Source organism: Theobroma umbraticum, unplaced genomic scaffold (assembly GCF_002168275.2).
Source record: "Theobroma umbraticum cultivar Fairchild unplaced genomic scaffold, ASM216827v3 scaffold_115.0, whole genome shotgun sequence".
NCBI classification, from domain to species: Eukaryota; Viridiplantae; Streptophyta; class Magnoliopsida; order Malvales; family Malvaceae; genus Theobroma; species Theobroma umbraticum.
The window spans coordinates 336,813-352,030 of NW_018397284.1; the positions used below are offsets into that span (position 1 = coordinate 336,813).

The window sequence follows — 15,218 nt, forward strand, 5'->3', positions numbered from 1 at the left end:
CATGAATCAAGGTACTGCAACCTTCCACTAGTAGATACAAGCCAACTTGTAGTCTACCAAAGCTAATTGTTCTCCTTGTTTTCAGGTCTTGAAAAACACACTGAGTAAGAAAGAATTCAATTTTGCGACCAAGTGCTTTTGTGATTGAACTAATAGATAAAAGGTTAATAGGAAAACTAGGAACATGAAGGAATGATGATAGATTAATGGTGGGAGTACATTTAACAGAACTTGTTCCAGATATAGAGTCTAAAGATCCATCTTCTATTTTGAGAATTTATTGGAAGAGCTTGTCATATGTTTGTTTGCTCCAGAATCTAATTCGTAAATCATTATGAGTATCAAGATTAGCAAGAAAAGTAGTACCCGTTTTGATAAAATTGGAGGAAGCAACTGTGGTTGATTGAGAATCAAATTGAGACAAGACGCCTTAGCTTTTGTACTTCTTCATTGGAAAGATTTCTAGTATTAGTTGTCTCTCGAGGTATTTCTACTGCTTTGGATAGGTTTGCTTGCGGTCTTGTTGAGCCCATTTGTTTACCTCTAAGACCCTTAGTTGGTTGACCATTCTGCTTCCAACAAATCTCCTTAGTATGCCTTGGCTTCCTTTGGCCGTGAAGCTATTTTGAACTAGCATGATTAGATGAGTTGATATGCATTTCTTCACAATCCCAACATACACATCCAAACGCACTACTTAGAACTTGGTACTATTAATTTCATTTTTCACTCATAGATTCATATTACATGCATAGGAAAATGGTACTCTTCACTCTAGCTTTGCCTTATTGGACAAGTTAAACTGAGTAGGAAAGAACACTGAGCAGCAATGAGTTTTTGAATTGTCCATAAATAGATTAAGGCTTTAAATAAGCCTTGTATTATATTGTTTCAAATTATTTTACTCCATTGGATGTAAAGATAGATTCCAGTGTCCCCAGCTTCTACTCTTTCCTTTGCATGTTGAGGTTGCAATGATGAATCTTCTTTGTGCTATTAATGCTGCCGCTATTGAAGGATCCTTTACCTGTAATGTGTATCCTGTGTGAATTTTTTTCATGAGATTACAGACTAACCAAAATTAATTACTTTTCATCAGTAAATTGTGCTGAAAATTACACTGTAACAAACTACTATATCATCTGTGATTTCTTTGATTCGAGTAATTAACATTAACATATGTGCAACTGACTTCATAGGAGCATACCGAACTCAGAACTGTTCAATTATTTATGCTAGCTTTGTTGCTTTCCCATAAGCTATTAAAGGCATGATAAATTTTACTATCTTTGTTGCTTTGGACAGATACTGCAAGCTGTTGATAAGTCAGATGCAGTTGAACATCCTTTGGCATTGCTTGCAGAGGAGGTCAAAAAGCTTTTGAAGAAAGATTCAACGGTGTTCATGCCAATTTTATGTCAGAGGCATCCAAATGCAACTATTGTTTCAGCTTCACTTCTACACAAGCTTTACGGGAACAAGTTGGTAAGCTGATATATAGCAACTCTATATATGTTTTACTTATCTAACCCAATTGTTGCACCTCATAAGCTTGAATTATTTTATATTTTTGAGTTTGAGATCTTATAGACACTTATTTTCTCCAGAAACCTTTTGTTGATGGTGCTGAACATCTGACTGAGGATGTTGTATCTGTGTTTCCGGCTGCTGATAACCTTGAGCAGTATATACTGAACCTCATAAAATGTGCTTGTGAAGGTGAAAATGTGGAGATCCATTTCAGGAAACTAATCCCATACCAGGTGAGATTTCTGGATTTTAGTGTCCAAAGTTTTTTATTTAAATAATAATAAGCGGAACAACTTTCTGCGGCTAGAAGGGACTTTGAGTCTTTAGAATTGGAGCTGATAAAGAAATACCTTAGTGCCCGTTTAGCTTGGCTTATTTTTAGCTTATCTACTGCTCAAAAGCAAAAGTTGGATCAAACAGGATTTCGTGAGAAGTTCTTAAAAAAGAAAGTAGCTTTTTTTTTCAAAAAACAGAATCTAAAAAAAAAAGCTAAAAAAAAGCTCCAATTAGGAGCTTTGTCTTTTTTGTTTTTTTTTTTAAAAAAAACACGTCAGCTTATTAGAAGAGTTATTTTTTCTCAAAAAGATTCTCTCTCAAAAATTACCCCCTCCCTCTCTCCCTACCAATCTCCCTCTTTCTGCAAATCATCATTCTATGGTTTTTTTTTGTTCTTACAAAAATTAAGAAAAAAGAGATTCAAAATTTAAAACTATATTTAGGTATTATTTCTTTTTTTTCTTTCTATTTTGTTTTTCATTTTGTTTTCTATTGTTTTTTTGGGACTTTGAAAACTCTCTTTATTTGTTGATATTTCTCAATTTATTGTTGGATATGACAATTATGTGATGTTTAATTATTCTTAACTTCTTGATGGTGTATATAATATTTGTTGATCATGATTCAAATAATTAGTGAAATAGGTCAATGGTTAATTTATGGGTTATTTATGAATTATGTCTTACTTTTAAATTATTTGTGAAACTTTTTTTTTGTCATTTATTATTAATTATAAACTTTATGTTACATAAAAATCCTTTTTATATTTTTAAAATTTTATTTTAAATAGATAAAAAAATAAAGTTAATTTTTTTTATTTTGAACAAAAAAATTTGTGATAAATAAAAAGTTATTTATTAGATACCTTTTATGGTAATTTTAACTAAAATTAGAGTTTATATAAATTGTTTTTCCAAACAGCTTATTTATAAAAAGGAGCTTATAAAAAGTAAATTTACCAAACAACTTTGGCTTAATTTTAAAAAATATTATTTTTAATAAAAGCTTTATAACAGCTTTGAAGTTAAAAAAAAACCAGACCAAACATGCTCTTAGTCATATGGTGAAACACCTACATCTAGGCGCTCCGAATGCATTTCAATGGTACATTAATATTATTCAGGTTTTATTTGGTGATTACGTTTTTGCTTTTTTGAAAGTTTTAATAAGAGAATAAGTAATATATCTCAATAAAAGAAAATGAAAAAGTAATTATAAGTCAAATTCATATCATATCATCTTGTCATATTTGATTAAAATTGGCTACAAGTAACCCCAGTTCAAACATAATTGTTTGATATTGAAGCAAAATCATTACTTTTTGTTATCAGTGGAAGTCAAATTTTTTTAATTCTTCAAAAACATTGTTTGCTTTTGTATCCAAATGCACTTATTTCCTTTGTGTTTCAGAGCAAAAGTAAAAGAAGCAGCAATTATTGAGAGCCTAATATTTTCTCTTTCATTTTTGTTTGATTGACTGAAATATTCCAAACATGATAAAAATTTATAAAGATTTGAACTTTTGGTCCTCAGAAATGAGCTTGTTGAAACTTGAAAGTGTCTCTTTCTTGTTCTTCTGTTATTTATAAATATTGAGTTTATCATTTATTCTTTAATGTGCTTGAGTTTGATATGAAAATAGTTTTTTGTTTTAAGTTGTCTTCCATGTCTTCGTAAACACTCTTGAGAGATTTCCATTTTCCTTTTCTTTAAGAGCTTGAACATCTTATAGTCTTGCAAATGTGTTGAACTGTTGATGCATAGATAACTTGACTATACAAATTGTGGCAATTGCTTGCTTTCTTTAGTAGATATGACTCTACATTGACTTTGGAAAAAATAGTTGTGGCTGACTTGTTTTTAGGTTTTCTGTTGGTTACTTCTTTATGGCTAAACATAAGAGCTTGTCTAACACATATGATGTTACTTTACTGATGTTATGTTTAATTCCTTTTTCTCTTTTCTTAGACCTATATTTTCGAGCATGTGCAGTAACATTCTCTTATCTATAGGCAAACAATGGTTGTCCTAGGTTGAAATTGTTGATCTTGCAACTCTATTCAGATCGCTCAAACTAAAAAGCTGCTTGTTTAATTTATTTTATAAACTAATCGTGCTTGGCCAGCCATGGTTGTAGCTGTTTTGAGTACATATTGGTTTTCCTTTGGGATAATAGGGTCAATGTAGTTTCTTTCTCACCAGTTTCATCTTGAAAGAATTTGTCTGGTGATATTGATAGGACAAAAATGCTGGTTCAGATAGTGTATTCTATATTTATTTTCTCTTCCTTTTTTATTTTTAAAAAACATTTTCTTTTTTTCTTTTTCAGATTGAATCTATTTCTGGGACAGTGGTGATGCGATGGATTAATTCACAGTTAGGAAGAATTATAGGTTGGGTGGAGCGGACTCTTCAACAAGAGGTAAACAAAATTTTTGTTGTTTTTATTGTCCCTTCAAAAGCCATGATTTTTCCTCCTTCCATTTGTTGTTTTATCATTTATCTCCCTCCACTCTATTTTAGGATTTAGAAATAACTATTTATCTTTATTGGCCTTGCTTCAGTTGTTACTACGTAGCCTTTTTTGTATATACAGCTTTAACTTTTTTCTCTTTACTGTTCTACTGGTGGGATGGGGTTAAAAATCAAATGAGGTAAAGCTAGAGAATTCTGGCATGGTATGTTGTTTGTTCTAATGAACATGGGATAGCCTTGCTGTACGGAATATTACATGAACTGGAAACCCATGGTGGATCTTATAAAGTTGAAAAAGTATTTTAGAATTAACCTTGAACATATATGTGAGTGTGGTGACAAACTACAACGCTTGCAACGTAACTTTAGTTGGGATATTTGGAGAATGCTAGTTTTGTCCTTGAGTTGAGTTGAGTTGATTTGGGCCGACTTTGTCTGGTACGAGCATATTTTCCCCATAAATAATGGGAAAACTTTGTTATGATTAGCTACATGTATGCATGTAGTCTGTGTTACTTTGTTCTTGGTTGAACTCTTTCATTGTTGATAAGGCCTATTTTCTTTGAAAACTGTTTCTAGCGGTGGGACCCAATATCACCTCAACAGCGGCATGGGAGCTCAATTGTGGAAGTTTATAGGATTGTCGAGGAGGTATGAACATTCAAGTTTCTTTTATTGGCCCTTTTAGGTAATTTATTTAAATGAAGCAGTTGATCATTTGGTGTGTTATGTTTATTAGGATTCATCATATAATTCGCTATTTTCTGAACTTCGACCATCATTTAATTTTTGCAAAAACAGTTCTCAGGGAAATTATTCTCCTAAAACCTTTTTGCTTTGAGAACAGCTTTTGTTGTTTTTACCAGATTCCAATTTTATTTTTTTCTCTTTGAGAACTATTTTTTCAATTTTAAATATTCAAAGCCTATTTTCTGTTAACAACGGAAAACCTTTTTATTCTATGTAGAGCAATGTGTTTTCAGAACTAGTAACTGGAAACAAGTCCACACATATCGTGGACTTTTGCATTTGCAATCATCCTTTAGTTTATTAGTAACTTTAATGATAAGATTTTAGAGTGTTCTTGTGTATTCCACTTATTATCTGTCTACTTGCAATTTCTTGTCCTCTTAAATTCATATACATTTCCACTGGCATAACTTTTGAGTTTCATTTTAATTCAATTTGGTTTAGTTTAGAGATCAGCCTATAAGTTTGTTTTGCAAGCAGTCACTCTTCCCTTATGCTTTTTGTCCCCTTTATGTTTTTCTATTTTTAAAAAATCCATGTATAAAATTCAGAAATCTGTAGAGAAATTTGCTATATGTGGTTTTATTTTGTAGTGTCAAGTTTGGAATAAATTAGCAATTCAGAGTCGGTATCATAATTCTTGAAAGACATGAGTTACCAGTTAGAATTTTGACTATGGTGTTGTCTTATGTGATGGCTTTTAGTCCCCTTGGAGCCTATGAAGGTTGCTTAATTACCGGCCTACATAGTAGATTATTAATTTGATTCAATGCTTTTCATGGAACTGTGTACATGACTTAGGAACTATGGTGGTGATAAGCATGAAGAAATTGGAAAATTTTGTCTGAATTTACTCTGTGTATTTACACTGAAAATATTTGCCTCTATCTCCCTGCAATATCAGCTGCAGACATGATCTTAGCCTTGTCAGTTTTAACTAATAGAGTCATTGAATCTTTTACCAACAAAGATGAGTAGTTTGATTCCAGACTGGAATTACTGTGTCATTTGGTTCAGTCATAACTCATAACTGGTTATTAATGTCCTAATAGTATGTATTTTGAAGAGTAATTGACAAGTTCTTAACTTTCTCCTGGAGTTTGTTATTATGGAACTGGAATGCATTGGTAAATTACTAACAAATATTTGATTCCTATTAATTAGAGAATCAGTTTTCATAGGCTTTTGGAATCTGGAATCTCAATTTTTCTTAACATAATTTTCAGCATTCATTTCTTTTATATTTCTTTCTCCTTTTGGATGTTCATCACGTTCTGGAGATCTTAATAATGCATTTTATTTTATTATTATTTTTTTGGGTGCAGACAGTAGATCAATTTTTTGCTATTAAAGTTCCCATGAGGCCTATGGAATTGAATGCTCTGTTTAGTGGCATTGATAATGCATTTCAAGTATATGCAAAGCATATTGTTGACAATTTAGGTCAGTATCCTCTATGTTTAACATTCTAAGTTGATGGATTTTACTGTCAGTTATATGAATGAAACTCTTATGTTCTTTTTCCTTTTTCTTTTATTATTAAGTCAATATTGTTTTCACTATTATGTGGTAAAATAAAATGGAAAACAATAACCACTGGAGTTACATCAATGACAGTTGGAATGAGATTGCTGAAGTCTTGTTCTAGAAAAGATTAGGAGGCATTCTCCATCTGTCCTGCAATGTCACCAAGCTCAAGGTCAGTTGAGCTTGAGCGTTTCACTGGATCTGTACAGCTTGGCCCAATTACTCTGGTTAGAATATAGAACAATTGAGGACCATCTTCTTCTAGTGTCCCTTTGCAAGGGGCTAGAATCATACTATAGCACTAGGTGAACTTCAGCAACTAGACGGGTATGACCTGAAGCAGAAAATTATCTACTAGATGCCATTAATCCATCAGAGAACTGTTGCATATATAACTTGTGAATACGTGCGGTATCCCAGTTGGTGTCAAAAGTTGGACCTAAAGATATTACTGGAAGATTTATGATATATCACTATTAATAATATGTTATACTGTCTGGATATTGCAAGTTTATTTACGGAATGAGCATTTTTTCTGTACTTTTTAATGCTTTCAGACCATCCCTTATTGACATAGACAGTAGTCTGGGATAAGTCCTGTAATTATTACCAAATGAAATATTCTTAAATCAAGTTAATCCTCATATTGTTTCTTCCCACAGTATCAGTCATTGGTTGATAATGAGTGCTCATTTTTTCTATTGCTGCTTCAGTGATTAATTGCTTGATTGTCTTTATACATCACGGCAACCCAAATTTTCTTGAGGGAAAATCAGTATAGCATTGTTCTTTACATCTCTTCTGCTGCTTTCATTCTTTGAATTCTGTTTGGTGTTCCAATCGGTTTTGTCTACCCTTTTCTATGCTGCTTTTTATTTCATTGCTTTCAAAGTAGACCTTGACGTGTGAGTTTTACAATGCAGCTAGCAAAGATGATCTGATTCCACCTTTGCCTGTTCTCACCCGATATAGGAAAGAAGCTGGAATTAAGGCTTTTGTGAAAAAGGAACTATTTGATTCTAGGCTGCCAGATCAGAGAAGGTCCATTGAAATTAATGTCCTGACTACAGCAACCCTATGTGTTCAGTTAAACACTTTATATGTGAGTTCAAGCTTCATTTTGTCCTAATTGTTAATACAATTCTGGATGGTTTATATTTCTTTTTTTTTTTTTTTGAAGGGGGGGGGGTGGGGCGAGTGGTCTGTGGGGGGCAGGTGTTTTTTGTTTTTTCTTTTGATCTATAATGATTAATCAATGTCCATGTTTCGTTAGTTGCTTCTGACTCATTATTGCTGGTGATAGGATTATTTGTTTTTACCTTATGTTGATAAGGCGTACTTTATGCGCCATACCTGTTTAATTTATTAAACCAGGACAGCATAAATTGTGGAATATGGATGAGTAATAGTCTCATAAGATCTCAAACGGCCCATTGATTAGTACGCACAATTTTTCTGTTGATTGACAGTCACCCTTCCAAGCCACTTAGAGAAAGGCGATTAAAACTTGATTGCCATAGGTAATAGAAGAACTAGTTTAAATTGAAATCTAGGAGATATAGTGATGTAATATCATCAGAAAATTCTGTTTCAGCATAAAAACAAGAGAAGTGGAGAAAAAAATGATCTTTCAAGTAAATAAAGCTTCTTGTTTAAGAAATAAAATTTTCATAACCTAGATGGTGCAGAACCATGGAGCTGACCTACACATATCCTCTTCTTTTCCCCATTGAAATTAGATGATCTTCCTTGAATGACACTTCCATGTATCTGAGCTATCGCCAATAATGGTAAAAGCATATATATAATAATGAAAATGGTTTGTTTACATTCTGAGTTTTCAGTTTACCTTTTCTTGTTTCTGCATTATTTGAACACTTACCTAAACTTAAAAAATAGTGTATTTTCATGTTAAGCCAAAAGGAGTTCTTGTCTAAGTGTTCCACATTTATGAAATAATGATGTCCTTCCAAGTCATTCCTTTAGTTGTGCTAAAATCATACTCCAACAGTTCCCCTGTTTCCCTTCATGTATTGTCTTCTTTGGAAACTTATTTGCTGATGCTGTTATGAGAATATATTCTGACTTGAATTTTTGCTATTGGCAGTATGCTATTAGTCAACTGAACAAGTTGGAAGATAGCATCTGGGAACGCTGGACAAGGAAAAAGCCGCAGGATAAAATCTACATCAGTATGTATCTGAAGTCCACAATGATACTATTCATTTTCATTCATTTGAGTAATAACAGGATGTTTGTTGCTCATGCATATGAAACTTGTGCAACTAATATATTCATCTGAAATGGTTAGCTTTCTTGACTTCCAAAGCTAACGGATGTGGAAATGAAAAATAGTTGGCTTAACTTGGTCTTGAGAACTGAATGCTTCCCAAATAGTTGACAGGCAAAACATAATCCCTATGATCAAAGTTGTTCTTAAATAATTGTTTGCTGCCTAAATCAAAATGTTTTTCAAATGGATTGTTTGTGGATAGATTAGTGTCTAGATCTCACATTGTGGAGTATTTCCACTGTAACTCTCATACGTATGTATGCTATCTATGTGGCTGCCATCTGTACTTGTTTTTATTATTGTCTGACTGTGTCAGTACTGCAGTAGTTTTTCCTTAGAAACAATTGAACTTTTTACATGTTGGACTGAGCTTTTATCCATTTGTCTGTAGGGAAATCCATGGATGATAAATCTAAAAGTTCTACCCAGAAAGACACCTTTGATAGGAGCAGGAAAGATATAAATGCTGCTATTGACCGGATTCGAGAATTTACTGGTAATATCTATTTTCTTTTTCTTAAGAAACAGAATTGATAGCTGATTAAGTACTTTCTGCATGTTGCAGGAACTAAAATTATTTTCTCGGATTTAAGGGAGCCATTTATTGAGAACTTGTATAAACCTAATGTTTCTCAATCTAGGTTGGAAGCAGTTATTGAACCACTTGATGTGGTAAGTCTTTTTTTTTTCCCTAAGAAAACAAAACAAAAATTAAATGGCTTGAATGAGTTACAAAATTTGATTTCTCTTTCCTGGACTTGTTAAAGGGCATCTGTTAGAAATCATAACAAGTTGATTAGAAAAGATCCCAATAAAGTAAAACCTAAGTGATTCTCCACCTGAAAGCAAGTAATTTGATAAAACCTGGAATATCTGTCAAGTCAATCTGACAATTCCTTATGCAACTTCGTGGACTCTCAAGAACTGTCCATAGATAGTTGCTTTCATTCCTGTAGACATGATACCAGGTGGTTTGATAACACTTGTAGTATGCATCAGATAAATTCCACCATTTCTTTCACACCTCAGTGGTCAAAGGATAGTGCTTAGAACTCATGTAGAGATAATACCATTTTTTCTTTGTAAAAAAGTGGAGCACATTCTTTTGCTTATATGATTAACTTGAGTACTTTCTGCGTTGTGTCTGTTAATACTTGAATTTAGTTTTAAAGTGTTATTTTGTGGCCAAGCTTTCAGCTTTAAGATTTTATATTAAAAATGTATTTTGGTAGCGTAGATTTATTAAAATATGTTTGTTAATTGATGCTGAGATATGGCTATGCATTGTTAACTGCTGCAGGAACTAAATCAACTATGTGATATTATTGTGGAGCCACTTAGGGATCGAGTAGTGACCAGTCTTCTTCAAGCATCACTGGTCTTTTCCTAAATCTGCTTCTTCTGCCAAAATTTAAACTGGTTCTTAAAGTTTTACTTATTTAAAGGGTTTCTTTTTCTAGGAAGGCTTACTTCGGGTTTTGTTAGACGGAGGCCCGTCACGAGTTTTCCTCCCAAGTGATGCGAAGCTATTGGAAGAAGATTTGGAGATCTTAAAGGTGACCACTGGCTGCTTCAATAAAAAAAACAATATTGACAATGATGATGGAGATAATAATAATATTGAACATAGATTTCACATTATTAGAAGCCATATTCCTTTTTCCGCTGATTTGACTAACTATTTTGTTTAGACAAACTTTGACCTTGAAAGAAGCATTTATATGTTTCACTAAAATAAGGTACTGAAAATACAATATTTTGGTTGGAAGGGGCTATAAACCAAATTAGCTTACTGCTTCAATTTTGATGTCCAATCAAATTTGATTGTCTAGATTGTAGCTGTAGAACTTAAGTGATCTATTCACATGAATGTTGGTGTGTTATAGGAATTCTTTATTTCTGGAGGTGATGGACTTCCTCGAGGAGTTGTTGAAAATCAAATAGCACGTGTTCGGCTTGTTGTGAAGTTACAGGGATTGGAGGTAAGAATGGTGCTTTGACTATTACTATTTCAAACCACCCTTTTGAAAAGGTTAGAGGGTACATTTGCTGGTCATGGTGAAATATATTGTAAGGAAATGATTACCAGGTAGGTTAATAACAAATTAAAATATTTCTGATAACTGTGCCTACATTTGTCCTGTTAAGAGTGTTTGAATTTTTTAACTTACATTTCACTAATCCAAAATCTTATCTTTTCACTAAGGATAATCTTTTGGACATTGTGCAAGCAAAAATTTCTACTTCTGTATACTATGGGCGGATATTAATTTTTCTCGGCCATAATTGATTGCAGGCTCGAGAATTGGTTGACGACTTGAGATCTTCAAGTGGCAAACTAGGTGCTGATAACCAGACCCTACTGAGAATATTATGCCACAGGGCTGATTCTGAGGCATCCCAATTTGTCAAGAAGCAGTATAAGATACCCAAGTCTTCTGCGTAGGCCGATACATATATTGAGTAGTTGACTCAAAATCGGCTGGATGTAGAAGAAAGTGGGCACATATGTATCAGCCTGTTCAGGTGAATATAATTTCATCACTCCCTTGTAAAACAAAACAATCGAATTTTCTTTTATATTTATTTTTGCCATTTTAGTGTTAGTTCGTTTGCTTTGTATGTTTAAATAATTCACATATATGACACGTCTATATGGGATCGAAACCATACCCTGAATGCTCCATGGCCAACAAGAGCTGATCTAAGCCAAACCTACTTGCACTGAGGTAAAAAAGCTCGGTCTCTTTGCGCAAGCCGTGAGGATGCTCCAATGACCCTGCAATGCAGCTGCCTCACTTGAGTTTATCAACTTAATATCGAGCATGCAGAGAAAGCTGGCTGCTGGTCTTTTATCTTTGTCGGAAGAACATTTATTCACGATACTTTTTCGATCCTCCCTAGAATTTGGCAAGTGCAATCACCGGTTCTGGCCTAGGGGGGCAAAGTTTGAAGTTTCTGCAATGGTAATTCAGCTGTTGGATGGTCCAAAGTTAGTGATCTGGAGGAGATGCCAACATTCAACTGTAGTTTGTTTAGTGTTTTTATATTGTTTCCCCTTTCTGTATTTTATTTCACTCTGTCTTGCTTTTTTAAATGTAATTTTGCAAATATTATGTAATAAAACGTAGTCGTTTTTTTAAATTGTAGTTTTGATATTTTATGTTACTCGGGTTTGGAGGTGAATGTGAAAATGATGTGAAAATGATTACGTGTTTGATACGAATATATTCAATTTTTTTTTTCTGATATTTATAGAGTTGAACTAATATACTTATATCGATGACTATTTGTTGAACACGAATATCTTTAAAAATTTGAAGAGGTAAGATGATGTAATTGTTATTATTTTTTAATCATAATTCAAGAGACTTGATTCACATGTTTGATAAAAAAGAAAAAAAATACTATTATGTAAATTAATTAAAGTAATAAGATTTCCTTGTTTTGCCATTAAATTTATAAGAAATTTGGTTTTTAAGGAATAATTATGTCACAATTTATCATTTAAAATTGATTTTCGTGTTTAAATCATGATATATTATTATTATTATTATTACTATTATTATGTTTAATATAATTTTTATTTTTTGGACATTATACATTAGTCTAGAGATGTCAATATGAATTGATCCGGCCTAGTCCGACTTCGACCCTTGTGGCTTGATAAAATATGGATTGGGTCGGATCAGTTCATTTTTTATATGGACTTTTAAAACCTCAACCCAACTCACCCTTTGTTAGTTTATGAGTTGGATTGGGTTAGTTTATTTTTATTTTTTAAAAAAAAATTAATTTTTATAATTTTACTTGATAAATTTTTTATTAATAAAATTATTCTATGATTTAATTAATAAATTGAATAATAAAAATATGTTATAAATTAACAAATGACACCAAATATAAAAAATAAATAAATTACATAATAAAGTTTAAATTTTTAATACCAATTACTATTTCATAAACATAATTATATAACTAAATAATAAAAATTTCAAGACTCATTTATATTTTCCTCAATCTTCATTCTCAAGTAAAATATTTAAATCTTGTTTAGACAGCAATGATATCTCAAGGTCTGAATTATTATCAATTTATCATCTAATATTCATTACTATATAAGAAAAAAAGATAATAAATTTTAATCTAAATTAAAATTTTTAATTTGACAAGTGAAGATTAAAAACATTGAAATATATAAAATAAACAATACTATTGATAACTAAATTATTAATTTTACATAATTACATATATAAAATTATTAAATTAATTAAAATTATTTTTTTCTGGCTCATAGGGCTAACCCTGCCCTAGCCCTCATCAGCCCATTGATTTGGTGGGCTGACCCATTTAGGTTCGGTTCAAATATGGATTAAAATTTTTCAACTTAATCCATCTCATATTTAATAGAAGATGAGCTGACTCGATGGGTCAGGTTCATTTTGACAAGTCTTATACTTATGTATTTTTATTTTAAATATCTTAAATTTTGTATTATTTTAATGTTAAAATCTCATGTGTTTTACTTCGACAATTAAAACCATAAAAGAAATTCTATAATTCAATTCTCAAAAAATGAAAAATAAAAAAAATCTAAAATTCATCTTATTTAGTAAAATCAAAGTATTAGGCCGAAGGCCGAACGCCCAATGCCAATGCGTTTTTAAACAACCTATTCCAGGAAAATATTCTGGGCCGTCGATCTGAGCCTTTTATCTTACGACCGTTGTTTTGTTTGTAAAATGGTCATTCCTTTCTTCCTCAGTCTCACTTCACCTCTCAAAATCATCATTCAGGTAAAAGCTTATTCTTGCTTTTATTCTTTCTTTTACTCTAAAATTTTTGTTTTGTCCGTGATTCTGATGCTCTACACTACAGTTTTTCAAATTTTGTTTTGTGGAACAAATATTATTGGTTTGATATTTGCAAAGCTTTGATTCACAATGGGTTTTGCTTTTCTGGGTCTTTCTGCCATGTTTGATTATTGTTTTTGGAATGGCATTTTGATTATGGATGATGGGTTTTCTCCGTTTTTCTTGAACATATCTTATGATAAAATTTCTGGGAATGAATATTGTCTTGACATGGAGTTACGGTTTTGGTTCTGTCTTGTACTGAAGCTTTGCCATGTGAGTTTTTGTAGTTAAAATTTTGTCATATGATTAGTGCAAGAAATCTTTGTTCTAGTAATTCTGGTTGGTTTAAAATAGTATTCATTTGTAGTTTGAAGGATATGATTTGAATGGGGTTTTGTTTGACTGGTTTGTATTGCCTGTTTGATTGAATAGATAAAGGAAAAGATTTTGAAGGGTCTTTTTTGTTTTCTTTTATTATTCATGATATCATAAGGTGATTATGATTTATTGAGTTTTCTTGATTGTTCTTGAATTTTGTGATGATGAAATTTGTGGAAGCTAAGATGATGCTAACATGGAGTTTAGATTTTTGGTTCATTCTTGAATTGCATCTTTGCAAAGTGTTTTTTGGTAAAAGTTATTTGGGTGAGCATGCTATATACGGGATTTGTTCTCGGGTGTAGTTTGGTAGTATGAATGGATGTGGATTTAGGCTGAGAATTGCCTTCACTTGAGTTTGTGCATAATTATCGTGAGTGTTATTTAATGGGGTATGTAATGAATTAATGATATTTTAGATACTAGTTGGGGTTTGTAAATCATACTGAATCTGTTTGGGAATATTTTGTTTTAAAAAGGATTCAATCTTTTGTGAAGATTGGCCAAAAAAAATTTGTTTGGGAAGGAACTGCCATGGCTTTGGGTTTTGATTCTGAATGCCTTTTTGGAAATTGATTTTACATATGAGTTGGGGTTCATTAAGGGTGCATTCTAGCTCCAATGGGAATTGGGGTAAAAAAGGGGGTGCTCCAGTGCGGTTGGAGGGGCTCCCAAGTGCACCTTGTTGTAGTTGCCAACTGCAATCCTACTGAATCTGCTCAGCATGTTTTGTTTTAGATAGTTTCAATTGGGTGTGACGGAAATGCCGTAATTTTCCTTTGATATTATCTGTTTATTATTGCTTTATGTTTGATTCCGGGTTTGATGGTATATGTTTTTGTGGAGTTGAGCGTTACTGATTATGTGAAATGGGCATTATAGGGTCATTACAATGCGGTAAATTTATAGGTGGTTAAAATGTGATCGCTCTCAATCTTTTGTGTTTGGAGTGTTGAAATTGGGTTTTAACGTATTTGCTCTCAGGATAGGTCTAAACTAACCGTAGGTACCTTTGTCAAATTTTCATTTCTTCAAGATTGATATACTGGTTCTTCTTATTCTAAGGACAATGATTTAGCTGGGAATTATTTTATTTTCAATTTCCGTGTTCAGGAGCAGAATGTTTCTCAAGG

The 15,218-nt window shown here is 32.3% G+C and overlaps 1 protein-coding gene across 1 annotated transcript in view; it reads left to right on the top strand.

Annotated features, from left to right (window-relative positions):
• LOC110428451 (plant/protein (DUF810)) overlaps positions 1-12,062 on the top strand; it is a 22,514-nt gene extending 10,452 nt beyond the window's left edge. Inside the window, exons 15-27 of the mRNA XM_021444283.2 lie at positions 1,306-1,485; positions 1,608-1,763; positions 4,136-4,228; positions 4,861-4,932; positions 6,357-6,474; positions 7,482-7,660; positions 8,666-8,750; positions 9,243-9,347; positions 9,417-9,523; positions 10,152-10,229; positions 10,312-10,407; positions 10,738-10,833; positions 11,148-12,062. Coding sequence (XP_021299958.1) covers positions 1,306-1,485; positions 1,608-1,763; positions 4,136-4,228; positions 4,861-4,932; positions 6,357-6,474; positions 7,482-7,660; positions 8,666-8,750; positions 9,243-9,347; positions 9,417-9,523; positions 10,152-10,229; positions 10,312-10,407; positions 10,738-10,833; positions 11,148-11,297 — 1,515 coding nt within the window. The 3' untranslated portion in view covers positions 11,298-12,062. The remainder of the gene's footprint in view (positions 1-1,305; positions 1,486-1,607; positions 1,764-4,135; positions 4,229-4,860; positions 4,933-6,356; positions 6,475-7,481; positions 7,661-8,665; positions 8,751-9,242; positions 9,348-9,416; positions 9,524-10,151; positions 10,230-10,311; positions 10,408-10,737; positions 10,834-11,147) is intronic.
• Positions 12,063-15,218: the final 3,156 nt, after the last annotated feature.